At 45.3% G+C, this 26,578-nt stretch overlaps 1 protein-coding gene across 3 annotated transcripts in view; it reads left to right on the top strand.

Annotated features, from left to right (window-relative positions):
- Positions 1-26,578, top strand: part of ST3GAL2 (ST3 beta-galactoside alpha-2,3-sialyltransferase 2) — a 271,323-nt gene that overhangs the window by 234,843 nt on the left and 9,902 nt on the right. For all 3 annotated transcript variants that reach the window (XM_078670405.1, XM_078670407.1, XM_078670406.1), the window contains exons 4-5: positions 13,280-13,459; positions 16,674-16,719. In XM_078670405.1, the coding sequence (XP_078526531.1) occupies positions 13,280-13,459; positions 16,674-16,719 (226 nt within the window). The remainder of the gene's footprint in view (positions 1-13,279; positions 13,460-16,673; positions 16,720-26,578) is intronic.

Below are 26,578 nucleotides of genomic sequence, written 5' to 3'. Positions count from 1 at the left end.
GTATATGTTTGTTTTATGTCATCTTCTTGTATGTTTTTTGTACATTGGTTAAAATCTAATTGCACTGAATAGTATTATCTGAATGGAATGTGAAATGGAAAAAGAAAATAAGTAACTACCTATTTATAAATTAAAAATCTTTGTATATCATTATATATTGTGTTATTTCATTTATCATAATACATGTAAGGTCGTACTACAATTTTCTGTCTATTGTTTTTTTCACATGTGTTTCTTGAGAGTCTTGGGCACTTATTAATTCATAGTTTGCTATAAGTGTATTTTTTCAAAAGTGTTGTTTCCCTACCTATGGCAAACCTATTAGTGTAGGGGTCCCCTGTTTTTCAAATAGCCTTTACCAGGATTTAAATATACCCTGTCAGTATTTCCGGTGTATATGTTATCTCTCGTATCTTCTGTTCGTATAAAAGATAATCTCTTATTTGTAAGCATTTAAAGAACAAGCTTTGCGGAAGCCTGAACTCCTCTTTTAATTCAGCGAACGAGCGAAACCCTTGACCATCATACAGCTGTCCAAGGTTATTAATGTCGTTATGCTGCCAGACTCTGTCCGCATTAGCCTAGAATATTTTGTGGAATTCCGGGTTGCCCCATAAAGGAGTATATTGATTTATAGTAGGCAGAGAGTACTGCTTAGACATTTCTTGCCAAATCTTAGAGACATCCATGATTACCTTAAATCAACTCGTTTGTAATAGTTAGGGTTGGAGGTCTTATACAGAGTAAGTCCAATAGATGGCCCACAGGCTAACTCATACGCTACTGAGGACAAACCAGCTTCAAGCCCATTTAACAAAGCCTGAATCCACCCCATAAATGCTGCCCAATACTACAGCTTAAAGTCTAGGAGTTTGAATCTTCCTTGCTTATAAGATAACTTAATGAAGCGTAGAGCCCTTCTAGCACGCCTATACCCCCAAATGAAACTAGCTACAGTGCTCTCTAGAACTAGAGCTTGACCAGGCTAGAAGTCATCGCCCTTGGCTTCGATTTAAACGAATCTTAGGTAGTCTCCAATCGACCTGACACTGCACTATCTTGCTCTACTTTGCAGTTCTAGTTCCATCATCTGATTTTTTCCATTATCTTATGAATTGTATTATAATGCCAGGCAAAGGTGTATGCACTAAGCATTATGTGGAAAAAGAGCATTACAATTTATATAAACGTCACTTAACTTTTTTCTCTTCTCCTCCTTTTTTTTTTTAATCACTGTTTCCTGTCTTGGCTTTGTTTCGATGTTATTTCATATTTTTGTATTCTGTCATACTAATGGCTTATAAAAATAATTTATCAAAAAACGATCCTTGTCTTTATAGTGGCTCAGAAGAGGACAAAATATATATACCTTCGAGCCTGATGGAGTGAAAGGCACAGGGGATTGGCTGTTACATTTTTCCACTGATGTTCTATTTATCAAATGCAAAAACAACAATTGATGGACGGAATGTTGCACAATGGCAAACATTCACCCCAAGTCACAGATCTGGGTTTAATCCATCGTTATTTTGCTCACCACACCACCCCAGTTCAGACATGGCCATTTGCAAATCAGTCTTCACCCTGTGCCTCATGGGAACAGTCCAGACCGAACTGCCAAGCCATGTCTTCCCTGGACTGGAATCAAGCATCCTAGGACCGGTTTCTGGCTATCAGCCGTCTTCAGCCAGGATAGCTTGATTCCAGTGGCATGGAGAGCACGGGACTCACGTCTGAGCATACCCATCCCACTCGGGGTGACAAATGCAAAAACAACAATTGATGGACGGAATGTTGCACAATGGCAAACATTGACCCCCAGTCACAGATCTGGGTTTAATCCATTGTTATTTTGCTCACCACACCACCCCAGTTCAGACATGGCCATATGCAAATCAGTCTTTACCCTGTGCGTCATGGGAACTCCAGACCGAACTGCCAAGCCATGTCTTCCCTGGACCGGAATCAAGCATCCTAGGACCGGTTTCTGGCTATCAGCCGTCTTCATCTATCCAGGCTGATGAGGGCTGAAAGCCCGAAACCGGTCCTTGGATGCTTGTTTCCAGTCCAGGGAGGACCTGGCTTGGCAGTTTGGGCTGGACTGTTTCCATGGGGCACAGGGTCAAGACTGATTTGCATATGGCTGGGTTCAAACTGGAATGGCATGGTGAGCAAAAAAACTATGGATTTAGGCCCAGATCTCTGTACTGGGGTGAATGTATGACATTGTTCTGCATTCTGTCCATCAACTGTTGTTTTTGCAGTTATATTTATCAACGCACCGCTGTCTATAATAAAAGGTATCGGGTGATTGTTCACTTTCAGTGTGATTTTGGGACAGTGCCCAAATGACATTTGTTGATTTATTTGAGAAGCTGTCTTTGAGCTGTGATTTACCTTACAGACCACTAAACCCACATGTGCTTGCCATTCTTTGGTAGATATAATTAGCGCACACCCATCTTCTTTGCTTATACTCAACAGTGATGTCTACGAGCCTTTGTACAATGAGCTTGTGATAATTGATCTTGCCTGGTTTCTACTTGTCATAGCTGATGTTGCTTTTTGGTTTTGTGGGCATGGGGAGAGTGCTTCTGGAACATTCTCGCATCCATCTTTTCTCTCGATTGTGACACACTTGTTTTTTCTTTGACTCGACACAAGTTATGAAAGGATTCTTTTTTTCCACAACCTTTGCAGACCTGCCCGAATGGATGAACATTCACTTTCATGAGGAAACTAAAATCAGCATCTGAAACCTAGCTTTGATTTCTTAGAAGACGCCAACTTTACACGCATCTTGTATTTACCTGGGCTTCCTTTTCACAGACAAGGCCTATTCACTGTGGGCTGTTCCTGCTTCTATTTCAGCAGCTTGTTGGTGTGCTCGTTCATCTGCTCTGGCAGCCGTCAATATTTTCTCCAAACTGTAAGTTTCTCTCAACATGCGCATTCTAAACAAATCTGAAAGGCAGCATCAATGGCTTTGAGGCACATGGCTTCTTTGTCAGTGAAATCACAGAATTTGTAATGTTTAATGAGTGCATCAAGTCTTTCAACCAAATCGTCTGTTGTTTCAAAAACCTGTTGTCGTGCTTGGTTGAAGGTATACCTTTCATAGTTGGCATTCAAAATTGGGTTGAACTTGGCCTCCAAAGCTTTGTTTACCTTTTGATATAATTTTGCATCAGTCTGTGAAACTTTCTTTAGCACTTCGTTCACTCCTATCTCCTACCAGGTTTCTCAAGTGTTTGAAAATCTTCTTTTCATCTTCTAGTGCATCTATAAAGCCCTCAAATGTTTTGACTCGGGCAGCCCACCGGGCACCAATGTCCTGCTTCTTATAAGTGTCAAAGTGCGGTGGTGGCTGTAGGAACATGGCTGCATTCTAATTTGCACTCTCCTTTTCTGCGATTGAGAGCACATTCTGTTCAGACAGCTTTCGCTCTACCTGGCAACTTCTGCCAGCACAACCCTTATGTTTGAACTTGTGTCACCATGCTTGATGAAGTCGTAGAATGCTTCGGTTGTCTTTGACGGTCAGTACATTTTCTGTTTCTCGTACCTGGTTGTCGCCGATGTTATCTTTCTGCTTCATTTGAGCAATTGCTCCGCATTCAGGGAGTAGCGCTGAGTTTCCATTGACTGCTTCACTGGCGTTTTTGGCAGGTGTTTTGAATGTGCTCCTCTGTAGAGCCTTCACTTTCTACCTTTGCCATGTATGGGCTGGAGCAGGGCTTTGACTCCACATATACCAGTTGCAGACTGTTTTGATTCAATTTGAGGCACATGTGGCATGGACGAGCAGTTTGCTGGCCCGTTGTAAACTCTCAGGTCTTGCACCCTTGTTTTCTTCAGGGCATGTTTCCCCTACTCGTTGCCAGTTGCAGTATCTTCCCTAGCCCTGGAGCATGCTAATGAAATATGCCACATGGGAGCTGCAGTCAAATACTACTTTATTCCACAACATACGCTCACACACTGCGTATTATCTTATACTCCACTTTAACCACACCCTAACATCTCCCCGCATTGTTTTCTCTCCAGAGTCCGCAAAGAACCACGAGGGTCGTTAAGCACATTACAGTCCTATGCTACAGGTGCTTTGCCACACATGCCTTCGGAGGTACTTTTCGAACCAGCTTTTTGCTCACTGTGTCACATAGCCAGCGAATAGACCCAACACTGTACTCATTTGAACAGCACCAGGGTTCCCTTCCAAAGGATTACCCCTTTTCTACCAGTGTTCTAGAGCATGAAACAATCCGCAGCTGCAAATCACTCCGCCCTGAACCCACCTCTGCCCAACAGTTCCTTTGTCATTCAACCTAGATCATCAAGGAACATATTTCAGCTATTGCATAATAGATCATGTAAGCGATGTGGCACAAGATTGATACCTGAATGAAGCATAAACAATTCCCTGAAATACTCCACCCAAGGATATTAAAACCGATAACTCAGAGGGTTACTCTCCAGGTTGTGCAGAGAGACTGCTCAAAATGTAAAAGATGCAGAGGCTCCATCGTTGATGGGCTGGGGGAGAGGGTTGGACATTGCATGGGGATGGATTTCCTGACTTATATAGCCAGAGGGTGCCCCCACAAACACCCCAGAATATGGGCAGTCCAATACAAAGGTATCCAGGTCGATCTGTACTGCCAAAATGGTCATTGAAATCAGAGACCCGCTCCTATTCATCTATTTCATAGTAAGTATCCTGTAAGGGAACAGATATGTTGATTTCCTATTAACATCCAGCCCAGTGTTGTGCGTGACAACATATAAATGTCTTTTGTTGATCAGGAGTATAATAAAAACATGTTTAATAAATAAAAAAGCGGATAACTCTGAATGCAGAAAGAGCTTGAAGGTGCAGCCCATTGGAACGTTGCGTTGACCCACTGGTACATACAGGAGCAGTGGAACCAAGTTGTTGCAAAAAATCAATCCATGTTTATCCTTCCAAACTCGAGTCCTTGGCTAGGAGAGTACTACTGTCATCCAAAGTCTGACGAAGCCGCACCTCGTCAGAGGCCAACATTCGCGGAAACTTGGCACTCGTATTCTATTAGTTATTTGCAGAGCGCACATTCAAAGAGTGGCTCCTTGGCACTAAAGTAAATAAGTGTTTCTTTGGCCTTTCTGAAGGTCAGATGATTAGAAAGAGAGCATGTATATCTGCCTGGGGAGGGTGTTCTACAAGTTGAGGGCTAGACACAACTGCCTCTTTGCTTGCTGTCGTCCATTTGCTCCTATGACCTAAGTTCTAATGAAGGCGGTGAAAAGCAATCTCCTGCATGTTGACCCTTGACCCCTCTTATCTAGTTTAAGCCTCCATCTGTGCCCAGGCACCACCAATCTCTGCAGTGTTAAATTCAGCTCTCTAACTGTTCAGTCCCTGCTTCCTTCAAACATGCACTGGCCCCAATTAAAGAATGGTCCTTGACCTCTTTTTGGTGAGTGAGATGTATTCTGTCTCATCTCTGTCACTCATGGGGAGGACCATGGAGCAGGCAACGACCCAACCCCCCAAATAACATGGACATGTTTGCTTTTGTTCAGTATACCGGATGTGTTTTGGTCCACTCCGCATCCTTTTGATGGTGCCCCAGATGTTCATTACACACTAGGCACTCCCTTGGATTTCCAGTTACGTCCATATCCCTTTCTGATACCATTGCATCCTTTGCAAACCTCTAAGAAAGTCGCTGATCTACCTAAATGTCGAGGCCTTTACTATGGTCAATTGCTCATGCTAGTTCAGATCCTTCAGCCCCCCGTCCAAAGGTTGCTGGGAGTTGTTGTTTGTCTTTTCACGTTGAATATTTGTGCCTACAAGTGCCGGAATACTTGGCGCTGATGCTTGAAAAAACAGGGCTGGCTGAAAATTATCCTCATGAAATGGGGCCAGTTGGCAAATGTACAAGCGACTTGTTTTTCCAGGATATGGTCTTTAAAACTTTATGCAGCACAAAGCTTCGCAAATGAGATAAAGATTAGTCTAGAAACCTAAAAGTAATTCTAATCCCAAACAGTACTGTATACTGTATGCCCCTGTCCTAAGCATAGTGTCAAAAACCCTTTAGATATTAGAGGGAATCACAAAGAATCCTAATAAAAATAAGGAGCTTTAAAGCTTCAGCTTTTACTTGATCTAGAAGTCCAAAGTAGATTCCACAGTAGGCAAAGAGGCATTCAGGATTGAGTGGACAAACTTGAATTTTTTCAGGCATGAAAAAGTACAAACCAATATGGAGACTCAGGGCTTGCACAAGTGTGTTTTGTTTCCCGCTCTTAAAGCTGTGTGGAGATGCAGCTTTGAGCATTGGCCGCAGCACTCTGGAAGCAGCCCATGCAGTCAGTCTGCCAGTGGCACGAGTCTCTGTGATGGAGATAAGGTATGCTTTGGAACAACAATGTATTGCCAAAGCCACCTGGGACATATCACAGAACGTGCCCTGGGGTGCAGCGGGCATTTGCGTCCGCTTTGCACGCATTTGCGTCCGCTTTGCGCGCTCCCTGGGCACTTTGGTGTTACAGAAGGAGCTGCCGAAAATTGTGCAGCCCCTTCTGTTATACCGCTAGCGCTACCTTCAGAGGGCGTTCCCTCATTTGCATGGGGGTGTAACCCATGCAAATTGGTGAATCCTTATGCCTCTGCTCACCACGCCATATTACAGACGCAAGCGCAGAGGCAAAGAAGCTGTCAGGAGGGGCACTGTCAGTGCACCACCTAAAAGGTGGCATGCTGTCAGTGCGCCCCCTGAGAGCAGCCCTCTGGAGGGGGAAGGAAGGGGTCCCATGGAGCCCCTAGACATCCCATTGCAGGCGGGTACAGTCACTCACTGCACCCACCTGCAAGGGGATCTCTAATCCCCCTTAAGTGCAGGCGGGTTGCGGCCAGCACTGTGAAACACGGAGTGGCTGCTTCAAAGCCGTTCCGTATTTCACTTGAATGCACTGCCCTGAGTGCGGCACGAGTTCGCGGCTGCCCTGGGGGCAGCGCATTCTATGTAATAGGGTGCACTTTTCCTGTTTGCGTCCAGCGCACCTGTTTTTCGGTTCACCAGACGCAAACAGGGAAAGTGCGACCTCATACGTAATATAGCCCCACGTCTCTCGTTTGGACCTATTGGCATTGCCAATGCTGTTTGCCGATGCTCTCCACTGATTTGTGGGGATAAAATACTAGTGCCAGAGTGGGGCGAGGAAGGGCAAAGCAACACATGAGGGCGAGAGCACCACGGAATGCCTGTAGTGCAGCAGGCGAGGGTGAGAGTGCCACAGAATCCGTCGAGTGCAGCACACTAGGGCAAGAGCACGACAAGATGCCTGGAGTACAGCACATGAGGGAGAGAGCTCCACGGCATGCCTGGAGTGCAGCGCATGAGTGGGAGAGCTCCACGAATGCCTGGAGTGCAGCACGCTAGGGCGAGAGCTCCACGGGATGCCTGGAGTGCAGCGCATGAGTGGGAGAGCTCCACGAATGCCTGGAGTGCAGCACGCTAGGGCGAGAGCTCCACAGGATGCCTGGAGTGCAGCGCATGAGTGGGAGAGCTCCACGAATGCCTGGAGTGCAGCACGCTAGGGCGAGAGCGCCACGGGATGCCTGGAGTGCAGCGCATGAGTGGGAGAACTCCACGAATGCCTTCAGTGCAGCATGCTAGGGCGAGAGCACCACAGGATGCCTAGAGTGCAGCACATGAGCGGGAGAGCTCCACCAATGCCTGGAGTGCAGCACGCTAGGGCGAGAGCACCACAGGATGCCTAGAGTGCAGCACATGAGCGGGAGAGCTCCACGAATGCCTGGAGTGCAGCACGCTAGGGCGAGAGCACCACAGGATGCTTAGAGTGCAGCACATGAGCGGGAGAGCTCCACGAATGCCTGGAGTGCAGCACGCTAGGGCGAGAGCACCACAGGATGCCTAGAGTGCAGCACATGAGCGGGAGAGCTCCACGAATGCCTGGAGTGCAGCACGCTAGGGCGAGAGCACCACAGGATGCCTAGAGTGCAGTACGTGAGGGAGCGAGCACCACGATGCACATGCAGGGGGTGGCGGGTGTTTAGTAAAGAGAAGCCGCATCGGAGGTAGAGGGCTAGTAAATGCATGTACTCTCATTGCGTGTGGAAAGAAAAAAGTAGTCCCTTGGAAGGATACAAGCCATCCAGTTAAAAGCATGCTGACGAGGCTATGTTCAAGGGGAGAGCCAAACCAAAGGCAAGCCATTGCGTAAGAAGAACGCAGACGAGAGCAGCAGTGGGCGGGCTGTAAGCCCACTGTCCGTTTCTGTAAGCCCCCAGTAGGCCTTTCACTAGCTGACCGCTTGTGCTCACTGGAAACTATTTTGTGCACAAAATCTGCCTTCTCTTATGAGGCTTAGTAGAAGTAAAAAGGTGTTGGAAGTTAATGAAAACTAGATCCCCTTTGAAACCTCTTGACAGCGCAGAGGCCTTGTGATTCTCGACACTCTTTAGCTCACAAGGTATGTGTCCCTATGCCCTGCGGGGTGCAGGGTGGCTCTGGACTCGTATCTCCCAGCTACCACTATTCTGAGGCATAGAGTTTGATGGCCGAGTTTTCAGCCGTATTTGGGGCACTTGGTCCTAATTGTCAAGCTTCAATTGATTGAACTGTGAGTTTGCTTTTATCTGGGGACTGGGAATCATGAAGTGGGAATCATATGGTTTCTTCTGCTGTTGGGTAAATCATGTTAGGAAGTGTGCAAGAAAAAGGATCCCTTTCATTGGTCCTACGTCCGATTCTTGCCGAGGGCCCACCCAGGAGCACCTTAGTGAAGTGGCGAGGCACTTGGACAGAGCAGTTGTAGTAAAGAGATTGTGTCCTCGGAACTGTTCTGGGGCAGGGCGAAGGGCAGGTCTATCCCAGCCTTGCGCCTCAGGCACTTATCAACAACGCTGGGCGATGTCACAAAACACGCTCAAAGTGTCCAATAGAATGCTGCGCTGGGGCACAAGTAGATATAGGGAGTGCGCACACAACTGTGGGGCAGGCTGCCCAAATGTTCATTCTGAAGCAGAGCTTAGCAAAGCAAGGCCTAGCTGCAGCTTGTCAGCCTGTGACAGCAAACGTGCAACCAACACCCTTCTTTCCCGCCAGCAGCCTGCGCAGGCGCAGAGGGAGAACACAGAGGCAGCTGTATTAGAACTGTTATGAAGGGTTTACAGAATGATGCCTGGTATTCTGTCATTCAGTCCTAGTATCTCTGGGCTCTTGCATGTCATTCACACGTCACTCACACTGCGAGTGGGTTCCACCCATTACGTAATGAGATCTTGCACTGCACGTGCATCAGGTGATGCGGCAGTTCATCACACCGCGTGGTTGTGGTAATGTATCCCCCACAGCGAGATCATAATGATCCCAAAAGGTACAGCAAATCCTGGAATAGTTTTGTTTTATTTCCAACGTCGTAGTGTGCCCGTCTGTGCTGCGCGAGCCCTTGTCCCAGTGAACCATAAGTTGCACAAACCGGTCCTTCTGCCAAGATTTTCTGCAAACCAGGCCTGACTAAATGCTTTCTCGAAGACAGCCTAATGAGACAATCTCCTTGGAAGGAGTAAAATCAATGTGTGCTGATCAGGTCGGAGGCATCCATTTGATGCAGTGCGTCTGGAGTCGCGCGCCTTTGTCTACCGCCCACTCCTGCGGCTGCTTTCAGTCTTTATTGGTTAAAAATCTATTGTTTTTCTGAGTTGTTTGCCATCAAGTAATTAGGGCATGGAGACTACGTACAGAAGGAATGACTATCTATGGGGCAAGCTGTGTGATCTGTGGCGCTTGCTTAGCGTCAACCCTACCAATAGATAGTCACTGACGCACTCCTTCCTGGTGTAGGGCACTGCCCACACTGCCACTGCAAAGAAGATGTTATTGTGACAGTCTACAATGGTTCTGAAGACAGTCCTTGGCCCTCTGGTGTCACTGTACATGTCTAGGGGTCTCCGGCCATTCAGAGCCCTAGTGACAGGGCGCCACTGGAAAGTCCCCTCAGAAGAGTGCGGATTTACAGATCCGCATATAATGTAGTGTGAAGCCAGATATCCAGCTTTGTCAGCCCCACCTACTCTTGGGCACTACGACTACAGTCCCTGTTATGGGAGGATTTCTGATGTCCAAGGGGCAAAATTGCATCTGTACTAAGGAAAACCTTGAGACTGGGTGCCACGGCAACCAGGGGTACGCCCTTTAAAGCTAGGTGTAATGCACACTGTCCTATTCCAGGCATGAGGGCCCTAGTGTAGACTACAGAGCAAAGATTGTATGTAGGGCAGCAGGCAGGCCCGGTTTGTAGCATAGGTATGCTCTCCTGTTTGACCCACAAAGCTTTTACCCTATTTTCAGAGCATGCTACATGTCCGCGGCCGGACCCGAGGCTTCCAGTCTGAGAGTCCTCTCTATCTGCCTGTGGGAGATCCTGAGAACCTACAATTTTTTCGGAGATTGGATTTCAGAGATTGATTGAAGATCTTTTAGAGATAGATGCCAGCAAGAAATGGGAGGAGAGGTGCAATGATATTGGGCTGAATGCCTTTGCTCAGGGGCTTCCACCCAAGTGTGTGATTGTCTCCCTCTGAACCAAGGAGTGCAGCCTAGGACAGCAGCAAATCATCTCACGGTGATCTTATTGGTCCACCTACACTCCAATAGAAGGACGCTCGGCTTAAGTGCTGACGGGTTCTACATTAACTGTGGTAAATCTGTATGAGGATTTACGTTTAGACTTCTCTTATGGTCTTGGTCAATCCGATTTGTTGGCACTGAGGGTGGAATGAATATTCATTTGAGCAAGCTCTCCAGTTAGTTTACCATCAGTTGTTATCGTACATAGAGATTTTATCTTAGCCAAAGAGCTCCTCTTAATGCGTGTGTGCCACAGATGCGTTGCAGTCATTAATAGGCAGGATAATCAAAGCTCCCAGAATCCCCCGATATCATAGTAGCATAAGGGTTGGAAGCTGTTTCAAGCCCATGTATTAATGGGCAAGATTGAATGTAGTTCTAGCCTCGGATGCTGCGAGGAAAGATTTTTTAAAAAAAACGATTTTTTTATTGAAAAAGTAGTACATAAAGTTGATCTATGGCCATGAGGTCTCCCATCTGATCCCACTCTTCAAATGGGACTGTCTACGCCTTCAACTTTGATCGAATTTGTTGCCCATTATCTCTGAGCCAATTTTCAAAAGACCTTGGATAGGAGGCAGCGCATTCTCTGTTTGCAGCAAGACTATGGAGCCCTCTTCCCCAGTTCATTTGTCTGGTACTCAGTCTTATACATTTTAGGAAAGCAGCAAATGCATGGATTAAATTCAGGATTGGTTGCACATTGCAAGATGTTCACGAAATACATTTTAATGAGTCCTGAAGATTCAGTAATATGTGCTAAAGTGATGGTGAAAGAAAAGGATGGCTATGAAAGAGTTGTTGCAGTAGCTAGTTGCCTGTGGTTGAGGTTGGTGTGCATATGAGGATGAACACATTTCTGCTGTATTCCCTAAGGTTGGTGGTCATAAAGTGGCTATTCAAAGGCCTCATGGGAAGAGGTATGAGAATGCACAGGTTAGGGTTCCCTACAGTGTGGCTGCCTTCAAACACAACCTTGCATCTGTGGCCAAATGCTGCCTAGCCTGAGCTTCAATTGATGAAAGCCACCGTGCCTATGAGAGACCCATATCACCAACACCGTGGACCAGAGGCCTATGACTTGAAATTGCGATTTATAGGGAAATTTTTGTAAAATATGAAAACACGCAAAAGGTGATGGGAGGAATGCTTGCAATTTATCTAACCACTGGAAATCGCCCTGGGATGCTACCGCAAGCGATTGCCAGTGGTTAGACTAATTGCAAGCATTCCTCCCGTCACCTTTATGTGTTTCACTTTGTTAAAATAAGCCATAATTGTCTTAGATTTTTTTTCTAATGGACCCAAAGTAGTCTTGTGAATCTGGTGACCACTGCCATACAGGGAGAATTTGAGTGACATCTGAACTGTGACTCCTCTTACAACGGGGTGATATTCACCTGGTAACTGAAACATTTTCGAAATCCTGCACAGTTTGTCTTGTGAGTATTTAAACAATGCAGATCAGGCCATAAATAAAGAGGGCATAGTCTGCAGAGGAAGAACACACAAAGCTCACTTACAACTAGCAGAGTTATGTTGGCATCTAGGTCGGCTAAGCAATCAAAATGGTTGCTTCTGGACAAGGCTTTCCTTCGAGTGGGGGCTCACAGAGTCTTCGTGAAGCAGGTGTGTGTTTGTCATAGTTTTGTTAAGATGTGTTTTTTACATTCTGCCCTCCATTACCCATGCCTCAGTGTGTTGGTAAAATGCAACAATATTCTTGTATCTGGCTTTGAGAAGTCGGTTACTGTGGTTAAAAATGTAAAAGGTAATATTCTCACAGACCAGGCAGTGCTTCCATTTTAGTCCTAGTGTCCAAAAGGCAGACATCCAGTAATTAAACAGGTGCACGACACGGTAGAAAAAGATACAAAGATCATTCTGGGTGAGGTTAAGGAACCTCATAAGGTATCCAAGGGTAGTCCAGATTCATTCCATCAAAGAAGGGAACGCGGGCAAATAACAATGCTTTTGTTTTGAAGGGTGAGTTGCTATGGAGCCTGGGTTGGTGGGGGTCTTTATCATTGGAATGCATAGATGGTGGAAAGGTTTACCTTGGTGCACAGTAAGAGCAGGATTTGCAAGCAGTGGTATATAAAGGTGTCGGTGGCACACTGCCGTTATCTCCACATTGCCGCTGCGTGATGTAGCCAGGGAGAGGGTGGTCCTGGTACCGTGAATCATATACTTTGAGAACTTGGAGCCACCAGAGACCAGGTCCGAAGGGTGACAAATAAACTAGGTAAGAGCATGGAATATGCTATTGTTAGGGTCTTTCACTATAGCTATTTCTCGGTTGTTGTAGGAGGGGCATGGCTTTATGACCTATAAATAAATAAAAACACTTCTTAGGTTTGTCTCCAATATTTAAATATATTCCTGTTCTCCTTCCAGAGTGTCTCAGCCCTCCCACCACGGGAAGACAACTGTGCAGGGGGTGTGGTGATTTAACCAGTTAACGTGCCATGGTGATTGTTCAAAGTGTAGGGTGTCAGTTGCTGAGTAGGAACAGCCTGTACGTCTATCATATACTTGGTATCGACTACTTGCTTGAGGTCAACTGACCAGGATCCATGTTTCTCGCAGTAATTGAAAGTCCTAATTTCTGTTCTCTGCTTGTCTCCTGCCAGAATGAACCAGGCTCCCACCGCAGGTTTTGAGACGGACGTGGGCAGCAGGACTACCCACCACTTCATGTATCCGGAGAGTGCCAAGAACCTGCCTGCCAATGTCAGCTTCGTGCTGGTGCCTTTCAAAGCGCTGGACCTGCTCTGGATCGCCAGCTCACTCTCCACCGGGCAGATCCGCTTGTGAGTAATGGAGCCAGGGGGCAGAGGTGCAGGTAGAATGAGCCTGGCATGGAGTGGGCAAGGGAGGGGGTATTGCCAAGGTAAGGGTTACATGCTCTTGCTTGCTTGGAAGCAGTGACTCTGAGGTAACATTGACTGAAATCTTATTCAGACCACTTGAACCTTAACTCTTAGAATGTGTATCCCCACCTCTCCCGTTGCTGACATCCCATTTCAGGAAATCCATGTTTTTAGGGCCAGAGAGCGGGAGGTCAGTGCAGGTGTTCACCTGTCCACACCCGTCACAGGGATGTCCTCAGAACCCAGTGAGAGACAGTTTGGACCAGCCGCCGCAGGTAAGAGCAGTGGGGCTGGCTGGGGGGAGATTTCGAGAGACGACCACGAGGGAAAATTAATTATTTATTTAATTTTCCCTCCTGGCAGTCTCTCGAAATCCCCCCCAGCCAGCACCGCCACTCTTACTTGCCGCAGCTGTTTGACGTCCCTAAACCAGTATGTTGGGACTCTCTTTTGCTAAGGGCCTTCGTAGGACACATAGAGCTAACTGCGTTTGACTTATCCTGGATAGCTGGCTAAATACTTCGGGAAGCCAGAGATGGTGGTTTATTTGGAGGTGGGGCAGAGGGAGGGGTTTGGAGGCCCTTATAGTCCTGGGGAGACTCTAGGATCGCAGGTTCTCGCATGGTCTCCATATTTATTTGATAAAGGGCCCCCCAGCTTAGATGTATCATGTGCCCTGAATGTCCACTGATAGCTTTTTCTGTCAGATTTCTTATTGAATTCACATGTAGGTTGAAAAAAAACTTACAAACCACGTTTACTGCACATATCTCTGGTTACACCATTGAAACAGCATCACATACTCCTGTGAACACGCGTTTATTGAAAGATGACTTCACTGAAGAGAGGGGAGAAAGATTAACCTGTTGCATAAGTAGCAACATTAACGTCATTATTTGTGGGCCAAGATCTCTCTTTCAACAGGACCATAACTAAAATCTAGACGGAGGTTAAACAGTACACTCTTAAGAAATAAAAGGTGTGTGTATTAGTGCCAACAACCCAATCAGTTGGCAATGCTGGCTTTGGCTTACCAACATAGGCGGGCATCCGAATGAGTGATTTTCCGGTATACGGTGTACTATGTATATGGTATTTCCATAGCATGAACCTAGCCAAAAGGCAGCAGAGTGCTGTACAGAGGCAAAGACCAGCATAGGGTGAAGTGCGGGAAAAGCATAAGTAGAATTTTAGTAGAAACTGATTAACAGGGCACTCCCCTTTGGCCACCTGTCTGGGTACCTGAAGGTGTAGCCTTGACTTTTTGTTATTGTAGTGAGCTGGTTTATGCCTGGGTACCCACAGTCCTCTAACATAATATTTTACTGTTTGTTGTGCTACCATCCAAAACACATATATGTGAATCTAGGCACTGAATAATCAGTGAATCTAGGTCAGGCTTCTCCAACAGATAGCTCTTCAGCTACCTCTAAATAGCCGACCTCTGCAGGGCCGGACTGGGAACCGAAACCGGCCCTGGCAAAGTGCTCGGCCGGCCCCCCCTCCTCCCGGGTGGGGGTTGGGGGGTGCGACCGCGCTCTTTGCTAGGGCCGGTTTTCGGCCGATTTTGTTACAGTGCCGTTTTTGCAGCTATGCTGCAAAAAACGACCCTGTAACAAAACCGGCCCCCTGGGGCACAAAACCGGCCCCCACCCTCGCGGCCGACCGGGGGATTGCCCGGTGCCTGCAACGGCCAGTCCGGGCCTGGACCTCTGTGCAGCCTGGAATACTAAATTAGAAGCTTTTGCTTGGTTGAATTTATACATATATACTAAAATTTTAAATCCGTTATTCATGACAAACGTGTGCATTTTTAGAACACACAAATAAATGTTTCTGCTTGACTTGTTACTAATATTATGACCTTGGTGCCAGGCACATAGCAGTTCTGTCTGCTATGTATTACCTGCCGAGGTGCGCTCCACATTGACAAAGCCTTTTTACATCACTGCGGGCAGAATAGGCCACGTTACATTGCATGCGTTTACAACGCGGTCATTACAACGACCACGTTGTTACATCACATACCATTACAACACAAGTCATTACAATGACTTGCTGTGTGGGGGGGCCCGCTGGATTTTGGAATAGTATATTTTACTATACCATCTCCAGTCTGTGCAACAGTAGGGAAGGTGTTGGATTTTAAATCCTACACTTTCTGCCCCCTACAGCAAGTCTTTGTAACGACTTGCGTTGTAATGGTATGCGATATAACAACGCGGTCGTTGTAATGACCGCATTGTAATGGTATGCGTTGTATCGCATGCGTGGTAAAAGATGTTTACCCTGCTGGCAACCGTGCCTGCTGACAGGAAGTGATCACTGCTGGTAATCTTATGTATGGTGGTTGCTAATGTCATCTTGTCTGATATGTCCACTATAATAACAGTAGCGCAGGTTGATTTACATTGACCATAAGTGCTATTAAGTTGGAGACCCCTTACCTAGGTACTGATGAGTCCATGAATCTGCTATATATTGGACATGCTTTGCCTAGAGCAAGACTTCTCTCATGAGGGCCCAGTGCAGTCTGTCCTGTCCACCTTTTTTAATATGTGAAGAGTTGCGTTGGTTGTTCTGATATTTAAATCATTGATTTCATTGTTTACTTGCATTTTTGTATGTGCCCGGCCAACTTCCTTCAGTTATAACCTGTTTATGTGCAGAGCAACCAGGATCTCCTGCTTTAAAGTAGTGGCGCTCAATGCTCATTGGCCCTTAGAAGAGTAAAGAGTGACGGTGAGGGCCCATCAGGATAGTGAATAAAGTATCTCTGGAGCCTGGAGTCTCGGGCACCCTCAATATAGTAGTTAGAGGGGGCTCTCTTGCTAGGGGCATTTGGGAGCACTCTAGTCCTTAACAAGGGCGTGTGCTAAGGGTACCAGCGCTGCCAGCATCTCCTGTGCCAGGGGTGTTGTGCCCTGTGTGGTAAGAGCTGATGCAACACCCCCTACATCCAGAATGGAGCCCGGAAGGCAAGGCTTCAGGAGAGCAAGGTTGATCATTCTGTGGCAGATGGAGGAGCCAGTGTACTCTGCAATGACCGATAGGGGTTGACATTTGTGCCGCTTAAAGGCAAGCATGCTCAGCACCTATGAAGGCTATTCTCACTCTTCTCTGTCTCTAATAATATTGTTTCTCCCCCTTACAGCACGTATGCACCTGTGAAAGCCTTCCTGCGGGTGGACAAAGAGAAGGTAACGCGTAGCATCATCTACTCCTTCAACGTATAGTGTCTGTCGAGCTTTCATTGCCTTCATGTGAGAAGACTTTAGTCTGTGTTTAAGGTTTTTCCAGTCGCCCTTCGGTATAACTCAGTTCTTTCTACCCAAAGGAGGCCTGGAAGGCTCTTGTGAGAAGGGAGCGCCCAGAGTGTAGGTTTCACTCTTATGGAACACGCCCGAGTGGTGTGCTTAGAAGCTATTAGACTACTGCTGTGCATCGTTCATGGAAAAGGAACAGATGATGGATGGAATACTGAAACAACATTCACCCCCAGTCACAGATCTGGGTTAAATCCATCGGTTTTTTGACGCCACAACATTCCAGTTTAGACCCAGCCATATGCAAATCAGTATTGACCCTGTTCCCCATGGCAGTTCGGGCTGGAGTGTTCCCATGAGAAACTGGGTAAAGACTGATTTGCATTTGGCTTGGTCTGAACTGGGGTGGCGAAGTGAGCTAAAGAACGGTGATGGATTCAATACAGATCTCTGACTGGGAGTGAGTGTCTGAAAAGTTTCTGCACTCCGTCCATCATCTCCTTGTATTTGCTTTGTTCTCCCTAGTCGGCAGGGTATGCACTGATGTGGGTCCCTTGCTCATTTTACCACTGGATTCAAGCTAGCCTGGCTAATGAGGGGTGTTATCGCGAGACCGGTCCCAGGATGCTTGTTTCCGGACCGGAAAAGACCTGGCTTGGTAATTCGGGCTGAATTGTTCCCATGAGGAAAAGGGTCAAGGCTGAGTTGCATATGGCTGCGTCTGAACTTGGGTGGTGAAGTGAGGGAAAGAACGATGATGGATTCAACCCAGATCTGTGACTGGGGGTGAGTGTCTGAAAATTTTCAGCGCTTCGTCCATCATCTCCTTATGTTTGCATTGTTCATTAAGCAGCACGTGCTGAGGGAAGAAGCAAGTGTGTTGATGCACCAAAGTTCCAGGGATGTAGCGGGAGGAATGGGGCACCACACCCTCCTTCATTGCATGCTTTACTGCAACCCCATGGCATCTCTATTAGTGGTTACATTGCTTTTACCCTTGTGACGTCACTTGTGTCACAGCCACTAAACAGAAAGCCTGTTTTAAATACCATTCTTCTTAAAAATGATCTTGCCCTCAACGAATGGCTGTTATGTAAGGGCAAGACACTGATGTTCCCAGAAGAACTGAGCAAAGTGATGTTAGTCTGTTAATTGATACTGTGACATTCTCTGGCTAAAGATGCCCTGCATTACCCGGTAATCATGAATTACCCAAACTGTTTTTCTTCTGAACAACTTAACAAGGGAGGGGTGCAACTGAGAAGAGAAGATTTGGCACATGCACCTGTCTAGTCAGCCAAGATGTCCGCCAGTACTGCCAGAAAGATAGAAGGTTGCAGATGTAGCAGAACCTGTATAATTGGGGAAGTGCCACATTTACCCACTCGTTCATAATCCTCCCACCCCAGAACCTCCAGAACCAAACACATTTGGGCCGTATCGGACTCAAATACATTAAAGATTACACCAAAGGCCCAATGGAAAATCCTAATTGAGCTCTAGTCAGTCGATATAAACGTAGTTGCTTGCCATTTATGTGTCAATTGCAGTTGTTGCACTTTATATAGAAAAGTTGAGCGCTTTAGAATTTCCGAACAGCACACATCCAGAATGTGTGAGAGTCTGGACAATGTTTTATCTTCCCTAAACCAAAGGAACAGAGTAGTGCTTTGTGTGAAGCAGGAGGACCACCTAAGACCAGGATGGTGGGATGCGTGCCAGACACTCAGGATAGACTATGATTGTGTAAATAGGTTCCATAAGTCCCCACCCCCATGTGAGTCTATCTTATGTGCATATCCCTTGGAACTGGCTCACCTGTCGCTATACTGGACGCATGTTGAAAATAAAACACAAGTACCGATCTAAACTGTAGACAGTGTAACAAGACATAAAATGAGACCAAACTAAATGCTCTCGTTCAGCTAGTCACAAGCAGCATTATACTAATGGAAAAGTTCACTATTTTCAAAGACTAATTTTATGGATAGGCAGGAGGCTAGCATTATGCATAATACTTATCTTTGCCACTTCTGAGGAGCAAACACTTCAAAGAATTATCAGAATAGAACTTCAACATCAGACAATTGAAAAATAACTTTATGGTCCCATATAATCCTGCCGTCCGCCGTCTTCTCCCTCTTTTGTTTGCTGCTTCTGAGTAGATAAGTACTGTGTTATGAGTAATTTTTTGAATAAGTGTATTTAGAGTGTTTGTTCTGGTAAAGGACCCAATTTTGGGCCAAATGTTTTGATGATCATGTTTAACCCCTTCCCTGGGCCGCGAATTCCACCTCGGCGCGGGGGGGGGCTAGGGGGTGAGCGAATGCGCTGCGGTGCTCATGATGGAACCACGCCGTCATGGGCGGCGTGTGCTCATGATAGTGTGGTTCCGTCATGACCCCACCCGCTCATTAATTCGCCCGCACAGGCGGGGAATTAGTGCCACGTGGGCGGAGCGGCAGCAGCATGACGGAACCACACCGTCATGAGCACATGCCGCCCGTGGCTCATGACGATGTGTGGTTCCGTCATAAGCACGCAAGGGGTTAATAAATATTTATGTTGTGGATTCATTTTATACTTTTAAACAAGTAATATGTTTATTATATTTGGGCAGATAGTTGGCTTAAGGAACAGTATTTTTATCGAAATAAATTTTGACAAATTTGAGGTAAGTATTTAGTTATCGCGTATTATAATGTTAAAAGTGTAAAGTTTAACATTTTGCACTTACCGTTGACTGCGTGTGTATTTCGGGAGCCAGGTGGGTAAGGCGTACAAGCTGATATCTGTAGTGGGGCGCTCAAGGCTGGACTGCGGAGCGGCCGACATTTTCTATTATTATAATCTGAATAACTGTCCTGTAAATTCTATGTACGGTTACAAGACTCGAATGTCAGCATTTTAAGGCAGCGAAATACATCTCAAATTGTTTGAATGTGCAACACAAGGAAATGTATTATGCACAAATTTTAGAATGAGAACTTTTATAATTTGAAAATTAAATAAGGAACTTTCTGTTTGTAGATGTTATTTTGGTTTGTGTTACGTTCAGATTCGATGTGCCCGAGTTTTTTCTAAAGATGGTTGGCCATTTTGCTTAGTTTTTAGATAGTTTTTAGGCAACTGTTCCTGTCGTTTCAGTAATGGAAAGTGAGCATCAAATTATTCGTTTTTTGGCCAGTTGTGGAGATAGTGTAGCGGGAGTTTTGAGTTTAGCTTGTTGATGAGAATAATTTGAGTCATGTCTGAAAAAGAGACTAATCTTGAGGAGCAAGTGTTTATGATTAAAACAGTTTAACAGAGGAAATAAGGAGCTTAGTCCAGGAAACTGTGAAAACAGCCATGTCTGGTAGGATGAGGAGGAAGAATATTTTTCCATTTCTGCGAGTGAGGAGAGAGCACACACAGGGCCAGGAGGCAAATAGATTGGTAAAAGAAAACATCTGGGGCCACATTACACACAAAGCACATTTTCATTGTTTGCGTTGGGAGCACTTTTAAAAAGGTGCGCCCAGCGAAAACCATGAAAATGCGCCCTATTATCAATGCGATGCCCCCAGGGCAGCCGCGAATTCATGCTGTGTCCCCAAGCCAGCGCATTCAGGTGAAAAACAGAGCAGCTGGTTTACAGTCGCTCTGTGTTTCAACAATGCAGGCGGCAACCTGTCTGTACTTTTGAAGGGTCCTGAAGATCCCCTTGCAGGCTCGTGTGGTCAGTTACTGCACTCGCCTGCAAGGGGATGTCTGGGGCTTCCATGGGACCCCCTTTTCCCCTTCCCCCTGCCAGAGGGCTGCCATCAGGGGGCACACTGACAGTGCGCCACCTAGTCGGTGCGCCTCCTGAAGGCTTCTTTGCCTGTGTGCCCACGTCAGTAATACGGTGCGGCCGCAGAGGCAAAGGGATTCCCTCATTTGCATGGGGCACGCCCCAAGGCAAATGAGAGAGCGCCCCCTGCAGATAGCACTGGCGCTTTATGTGCACCAACTCTACTGTTATTACTGAAGGGGCCGCACAAGCATCTGCGGCTCCTTCTATAATATCAAAGTGCCCCGGGGCACGCAAAGTGGGTGCAAACGCCCTTTGCACCCCAGGGCACTTTTTGTAATACGCCCCCGGATTCCAGTGCTGAGGGAAGGCGAGTTCCAAGCTGCTTGCTGAGAGTGGGTATTCATAGCATCACTGAGGGGCAGGATATCCTTACAGACGATGTGGGCAATAATGACTAGGATGAGTACATATTTGATGTGAGTTATAAAGAAGATTTGGAGGATGATTTTGGTGGTGAGAATGACAGGAGCAAAGATGAAAAGATTATGGTTGATCCTTTTCGTCCAAAGTTATTAAGCATTGGATACGGAGACCTCTGGACAAAGGTGAACATAATGTGATGAGGGCAGTGTTCATGCCCTGTGATCGGGAAGAAGGATTCGCGGACTCTGAATCTGGATCCAGAGTTAATTGCATATATGTTTAAGTTAGGAAGAGATCCAAGGAAAGGACTAGAGAAATCTCTTAAGCAATGTGGGGACAAACGCCTGGATACTTTAGGGCCTCTTACAAGAATGTTTGGCATGGTGGAAGAGGCGTACCTAAATGGAATGGATTTGGATATTAATTTGCTGAGTCTGGTGCCAGAGGGCACTTTGCTTCTTGGTTGTGAATGCGGGCTGATTGCCGAAAGGCGGAAAGCCATTTTGCTTCGTATAAATCCAGAACTAGGATATTTTGCAGTCAAAGAGTCTGTCGAAGATCTCAAAGACTTGCTTTTTGGTGAAGGGTTAGTCAAGGATTTGGGGAAGCATGTGCATTCATTTACTGCTTTATGCAAAGCACTTTTTAATATGCGCATGGTGTAGCTAGGGTTTTTTATAGCAGGACTGGGAGGAGAGGGCAACCTCCCAGCTGTAGCTTCTATAGGATCCAAAGATATAAAGGGATACTTCAGAGGATCCCAGAGCCAATATGGATTCTGTCCTCAAAGAAGGGGAATCTGATCTAGAGCTGTAAGAGGTCGATGGCAATCATTCGCACCAGTTTTAAGTGAGTATGAGTATGGGGATCTGTATTAGTTTTATCCAAGGAAAGGTGGGTGGAAGGCTGAGACATTTTGTAGAAACATGGAAAAGGATAACAGACGGTCTGTGGGTGTTGGAGGCTGTTACGGGTTACATAATAAAGTTCAATTCTGTCCCTGTACAGGGACAGGAACCAAGAGAGTTATGTTTCAACAAAGAGGAACAAAACATGATCATGGAAGCGATAAAAGATATGCTACAGAAAGGAGCAATTATAGAAGTAGAGGAAAGTCAGATAAGTTTTCTGAGTATGTTATTTCTAGTAGAGAAGAAAAACAAGGGACGGAGACCTGTAATAAATTTGAGAGAGCTACATTATTATGTAACATACATACATTTCAAGATGGAAGGCATTCATTCGTTGAGAGATGTTTTACCGAATTCAGATTGGTTGGTAAAGATGGATCTGAAAGATGCATACTTTACAATTCCCATGTCAGAGGGGAGTCAGAGATAGCTTCAGTTCGGTTGGAAAGCTCATGTATACCAGTTAATTTGGTGGTAGAAAAATGTGGAAGCCTGGAATTGGCGAGCAAGTTTGGGTACAAGGCCAGATTTTGTATTGGAGACAGATGCAAGCAACTCTGGTTTGAGAGTAACATGCTCAACACCGGAAACAGGTGAAGTCTGGAGAAGTTTGGAGCATATACATTATTTAGAGGTGAAAACAGGAGGTTTTGCTTTGCCAAGTTTCAAGTCACTATGCAAAGGGAGTTCAGTTCATCTCAGAATAGACAATATAACAGCAGTCACTTATATAAACAAGTTGAGTGGGATCATATCAAGGAAGTTGACGGAGATAGCAAAACACATTTGGGAGTTTTGTCTGGAAAACAGGATTGCTTTACAGGCTCAGTATCTGCCAGGCTAGCAGAATGTTGTAGCGGATTGGTATTTGAGAAATTTGGTAGCTTTCAGCGATTGTATGCTGGACAGAATGGTTTTTCAGGAGATTCAGAGCTTGTTCGGTCCAATTGAGGTAGGTCTGTTTGCCTCCAGATTGACACATCAGTTGAAGGATCATTTCAGTTGGAGACCGAATCCGGCGCCATAGCTGTGGATGCATTCACTCAGAATTGGAAGGAAAAAAAGGGATATGCATTCCCTCCATTTACTGTAATACAGAGGGTGTTGTTGAAACAGGTGTGGAGCCAGTCTGTCAGATACTGTTGATGGCTCCTTTTGGGAATTCTCATTAGTGGTTACTTCAGTATTGGAGACGGTGACAGAGAAGCCTTTTTTGAAAAGAGCATACAGAGGAATGTTGGTAAGGCTTGAAGAGATAGAGCATCCTTTGGTGGAGGAAGGTTTGCTCAAACTTCTAGTTTGTAAAAACATCAGGGGATCCAAACGATTCACAGAACTTTCGGGAGCGGCTTCGGTGTTACTCTGTGAGTCTTAGGCACCAGGGACTTGAAAAAGATATAGGGTTGCATCGTCAGTTTGGTTACCTTGGTGCATGACAAGGGATTTGAATCCGGTGGAGGCTGATGAGATGATGGTGTCACTTGTTTCAGATTTGTTTGAAAAGGGAAAGTCATATAGAACAATTCATTGTAACAGATCAGCAATTTCTGCTGGGCATGTGTTAGTACAGGGTATGTCGATTGGTAGAAGTCCGGTGGTGTGTAGAGTAATAAAGGGGATTAGCTTGAAAAGATCTCCTAAGGCAAGGTATAATACCGTTTTGGATGTTGGGTTTTGAAGTTGTTTTAGAGTTGGCCTACAAGTAGGTGTTTGGGGTTGAGAGAATTGTCTTGGAAGTTGACAACTTTGTTATGCATGGTTTAATTTCAGGAGAGTGTCATATGTTTAGCGCATTGGATGTTAGTTCAAGGTTTTACCAACTTCAGGGGGTGATGTTTGAAATCTGGAAAATAACTAAGACTATGTCTGTGTCAGTTTTTTATCCTATGTTTAATGCTTGTCCAAAACTTTCTATTGTCAAATGTCTGAAGGAATATGAAAGCAGGGTTTTGAGTATAGAGGAGATGGAGTAGACCAGTTACTGATCTCTTATGTAAAAGCTTATAAGGGAGTTTCTTCACCGACTATTGCTAGCTGGGTAAGGTCAGTTAGGAAGGAGGCAGGTGTAAATTTGAAATATTTTACAGCACACTCTGTTAGGGATGCTATGGCTAATACGGCCTATGTTAATGTTGGAAGTTTGGATGAGATGTTGAAAGCGGCTGATTAGTCTACTGCAGAGGTTTTCAAAAATGTTTATTTCAAACCTATTGAGCATGTTGCAAGAAAGGTTTTTTGAAGACTTTGAACCTGCATAAGGTTAGCCTCCTGTCTTGCTAGAAAATGTTTTTTTTTTTTATTTCTTTAAAAATTCTTTTTATTAAGAATCTTTAGGGGAGTGGCGGTCACCAAATTGATGTTATATTGTATTCAGATGTGCAAATCGGGATACATAGGGCAGAAGGAACATTGACAGTGTAAAAACAATCAAAGCAGTGCATCACATTTCAATATTACAGTATGAGCGGTTCGTCAACTGAGGCAATTTGGGGGGGGTTCACATATGTTACCTCTGTACTCGTTCCAATTGGACCAAATTTCGATCCATTTCCGTGGACCTCCACGTGCCATGTAAACCGTTTTCTCCTGGAGCATACACCTGTCAATGTCAGTTTTCTAGGTGGCCAGTCTCGGAGGCCTTGTTGCCCCCCACTTTCTGGCTATATTCTGTTTTGCAATGGCACAGCCCAGTGTAACCCACAGCCTCCCACGAGGCGGCAAATCCGTGGGTTCCCTTGCTATAAAATGTTGATTTTCATACATTTATTGCATAGAGAATCGTGATTATATTAAAGACTCTTCCATCCTGGCTTAGGGTTTGCATGGTTTGGGGGTGTATTATTATGGTTTACCAGAAGAGTTCTTTTTGCAGTATTTTTTATTAAGAACTAGCTTACCCGTCGCGCGTTGCTGCGATCTCCAAAGAAAGGAAATTCAAGGAAACTCGTTATGATAACATTCAATTTAGATTGTGTCATTTTTATTGAAACTTATTCATTTTAATATGGAAAACATTTCAAAGTGTCGTTTTAATTCTATTTATTTATTCGAGTGCTTGTGGATACACGATTTTTTTGGTTTTCCATCTTGTGCGTACATCAGTATTCGAAAGATTATGAGGGCCCTGGGGGGCTGATATTTTTTTTTTTTATTATGCCAGAAACCTTCGCGGGAGTGTACTCCACCTCCCAAAGTTTCATGGCGATCGGATGAATGGTGTTTTAATTCTATTTATTTATTCGAGTGCTTGTGGATACACGATTTGTTGTTTTTCCGTCTGCTGCATACATCAGTATTCGAAAGATTATGAGGGCCCTGGGGGGCCGATATTTTAAAAAAATGTATGGCAGAAACCTTCGCGAGAGTGTACTCAACAACTTCCCAAAGTTTCATGACGATCGGATGAATAGTGTAGTAATGCATAAAGGACAAACAGACAGTCAGACATACTTTTTTATATATATAGATTATTTAATAAAGTGTTTTTCTTGATAGAGCATGTGATACTGAAGGTTTTACTTAAAGGATTAGTATTTTGTTTACGTAAAGGTATTTTTTTATGACTTGCAGAGAATTAGGATTCGTTTATGGACATGAGATGGTCCAAGTTTATAATACTGATGAGGTTACATTTATTATAAGGAAAAGAATGGAGAAGAAGGAAGCAAAACATGGAGAAGATGGCGGACAGCAGGATTATGAAAGTGGCAGCTCCTCCGCTATAGTGGAGGAGCATCGCCCCACTACTTTTAAGCAGTGTGAAGTAGAAACATAAGATGATAACAATTTTGAGTTATCATTTTATTCTTCGTGCTCCTTTGCAGGTGGGCGAGGCAGCTCTGCTCTGCTCTTGGAGCAGGGAAGGTGAGTGCTCTGTCCACTCCTAACTGCACATGACTGTTTAGCCAGCCCTCTAGGACCACCCAAAACAGTCAAGCGCACTTTCCCTGTTCTCCATGCAGGCTGCATTACCGCCTACACAGAGAAAATGCCCGGGCCCCAATTCCCTGGCTGATCGTCTAACCAGGATGCTCAGACCAATCCCAAGCTGCATTGCAGCGTTGTGATTGATTGCAGCGTTGTGATTGGTCAGTGGGGCATGGCTATTCTTCCCGTTCCTCGAGTTCGATGGGGAGAGCAGAAGCAGAGATGCTGACCTGGCGGTAAGGTAAGTTTATTTCTTTATATTTTTTTTATAATGTGCATCCCACGTGACTGACACCTTGCCTCCACCCCCACATCCCCCTCCCCCCTGGCCCCCGCACTATCACCCGCGAGCCATGCTGGCCGCCACTGAGGATTATGTGGTACCTTAAAGTTATTTTCCAATTGTTTGGTGGTGAAGTTCGATTCTGATAATTCTTTAAAGTGTTTGCAGCTCAGGAGTGGTAAATAAAAGTATTATGCATAATGCTAGCCTCCTTGTCTTTAATAAAATCACGATTCTCTATGTACTAAATCTATGAGAATAGACATTCTCCATCTAAAATGTTTTTGTTTCACAGGTGAAAAAAATATAATTTTAAAATCTAGTGTTCTCCAAGCAGATTATGCATCTGTTTTATTAAAGTGTTCTTTTTCTCCTTCTTTTTCAAATGCTTCCACTAAGGCCCTCAAAAAAATGTTTAAAAGACACAACTGTGCAGAAGTGTTATTTTCTATCAATGGCTGGAAAAGTGGTGAT

The sequence above is a fragment of the Lissotriton helveticus genome, chromosome 12, assembly GCF_964261635.1.
Source record: "Lissotriton helveticus chromosome 12, aLisHel1.1, whole genome shotgun sequence".
NCBI lineage: Eukaryota > Metazoa > Chordata > Amphibia > Caudata > Salamandridae > Lissotriton > Lissotriton helveticus.
The sequence above is the reverse complement of the archived record's forward strand: the minus strand, read 5'-3'. Positions and strand labels throughout refer to the sequence as shown.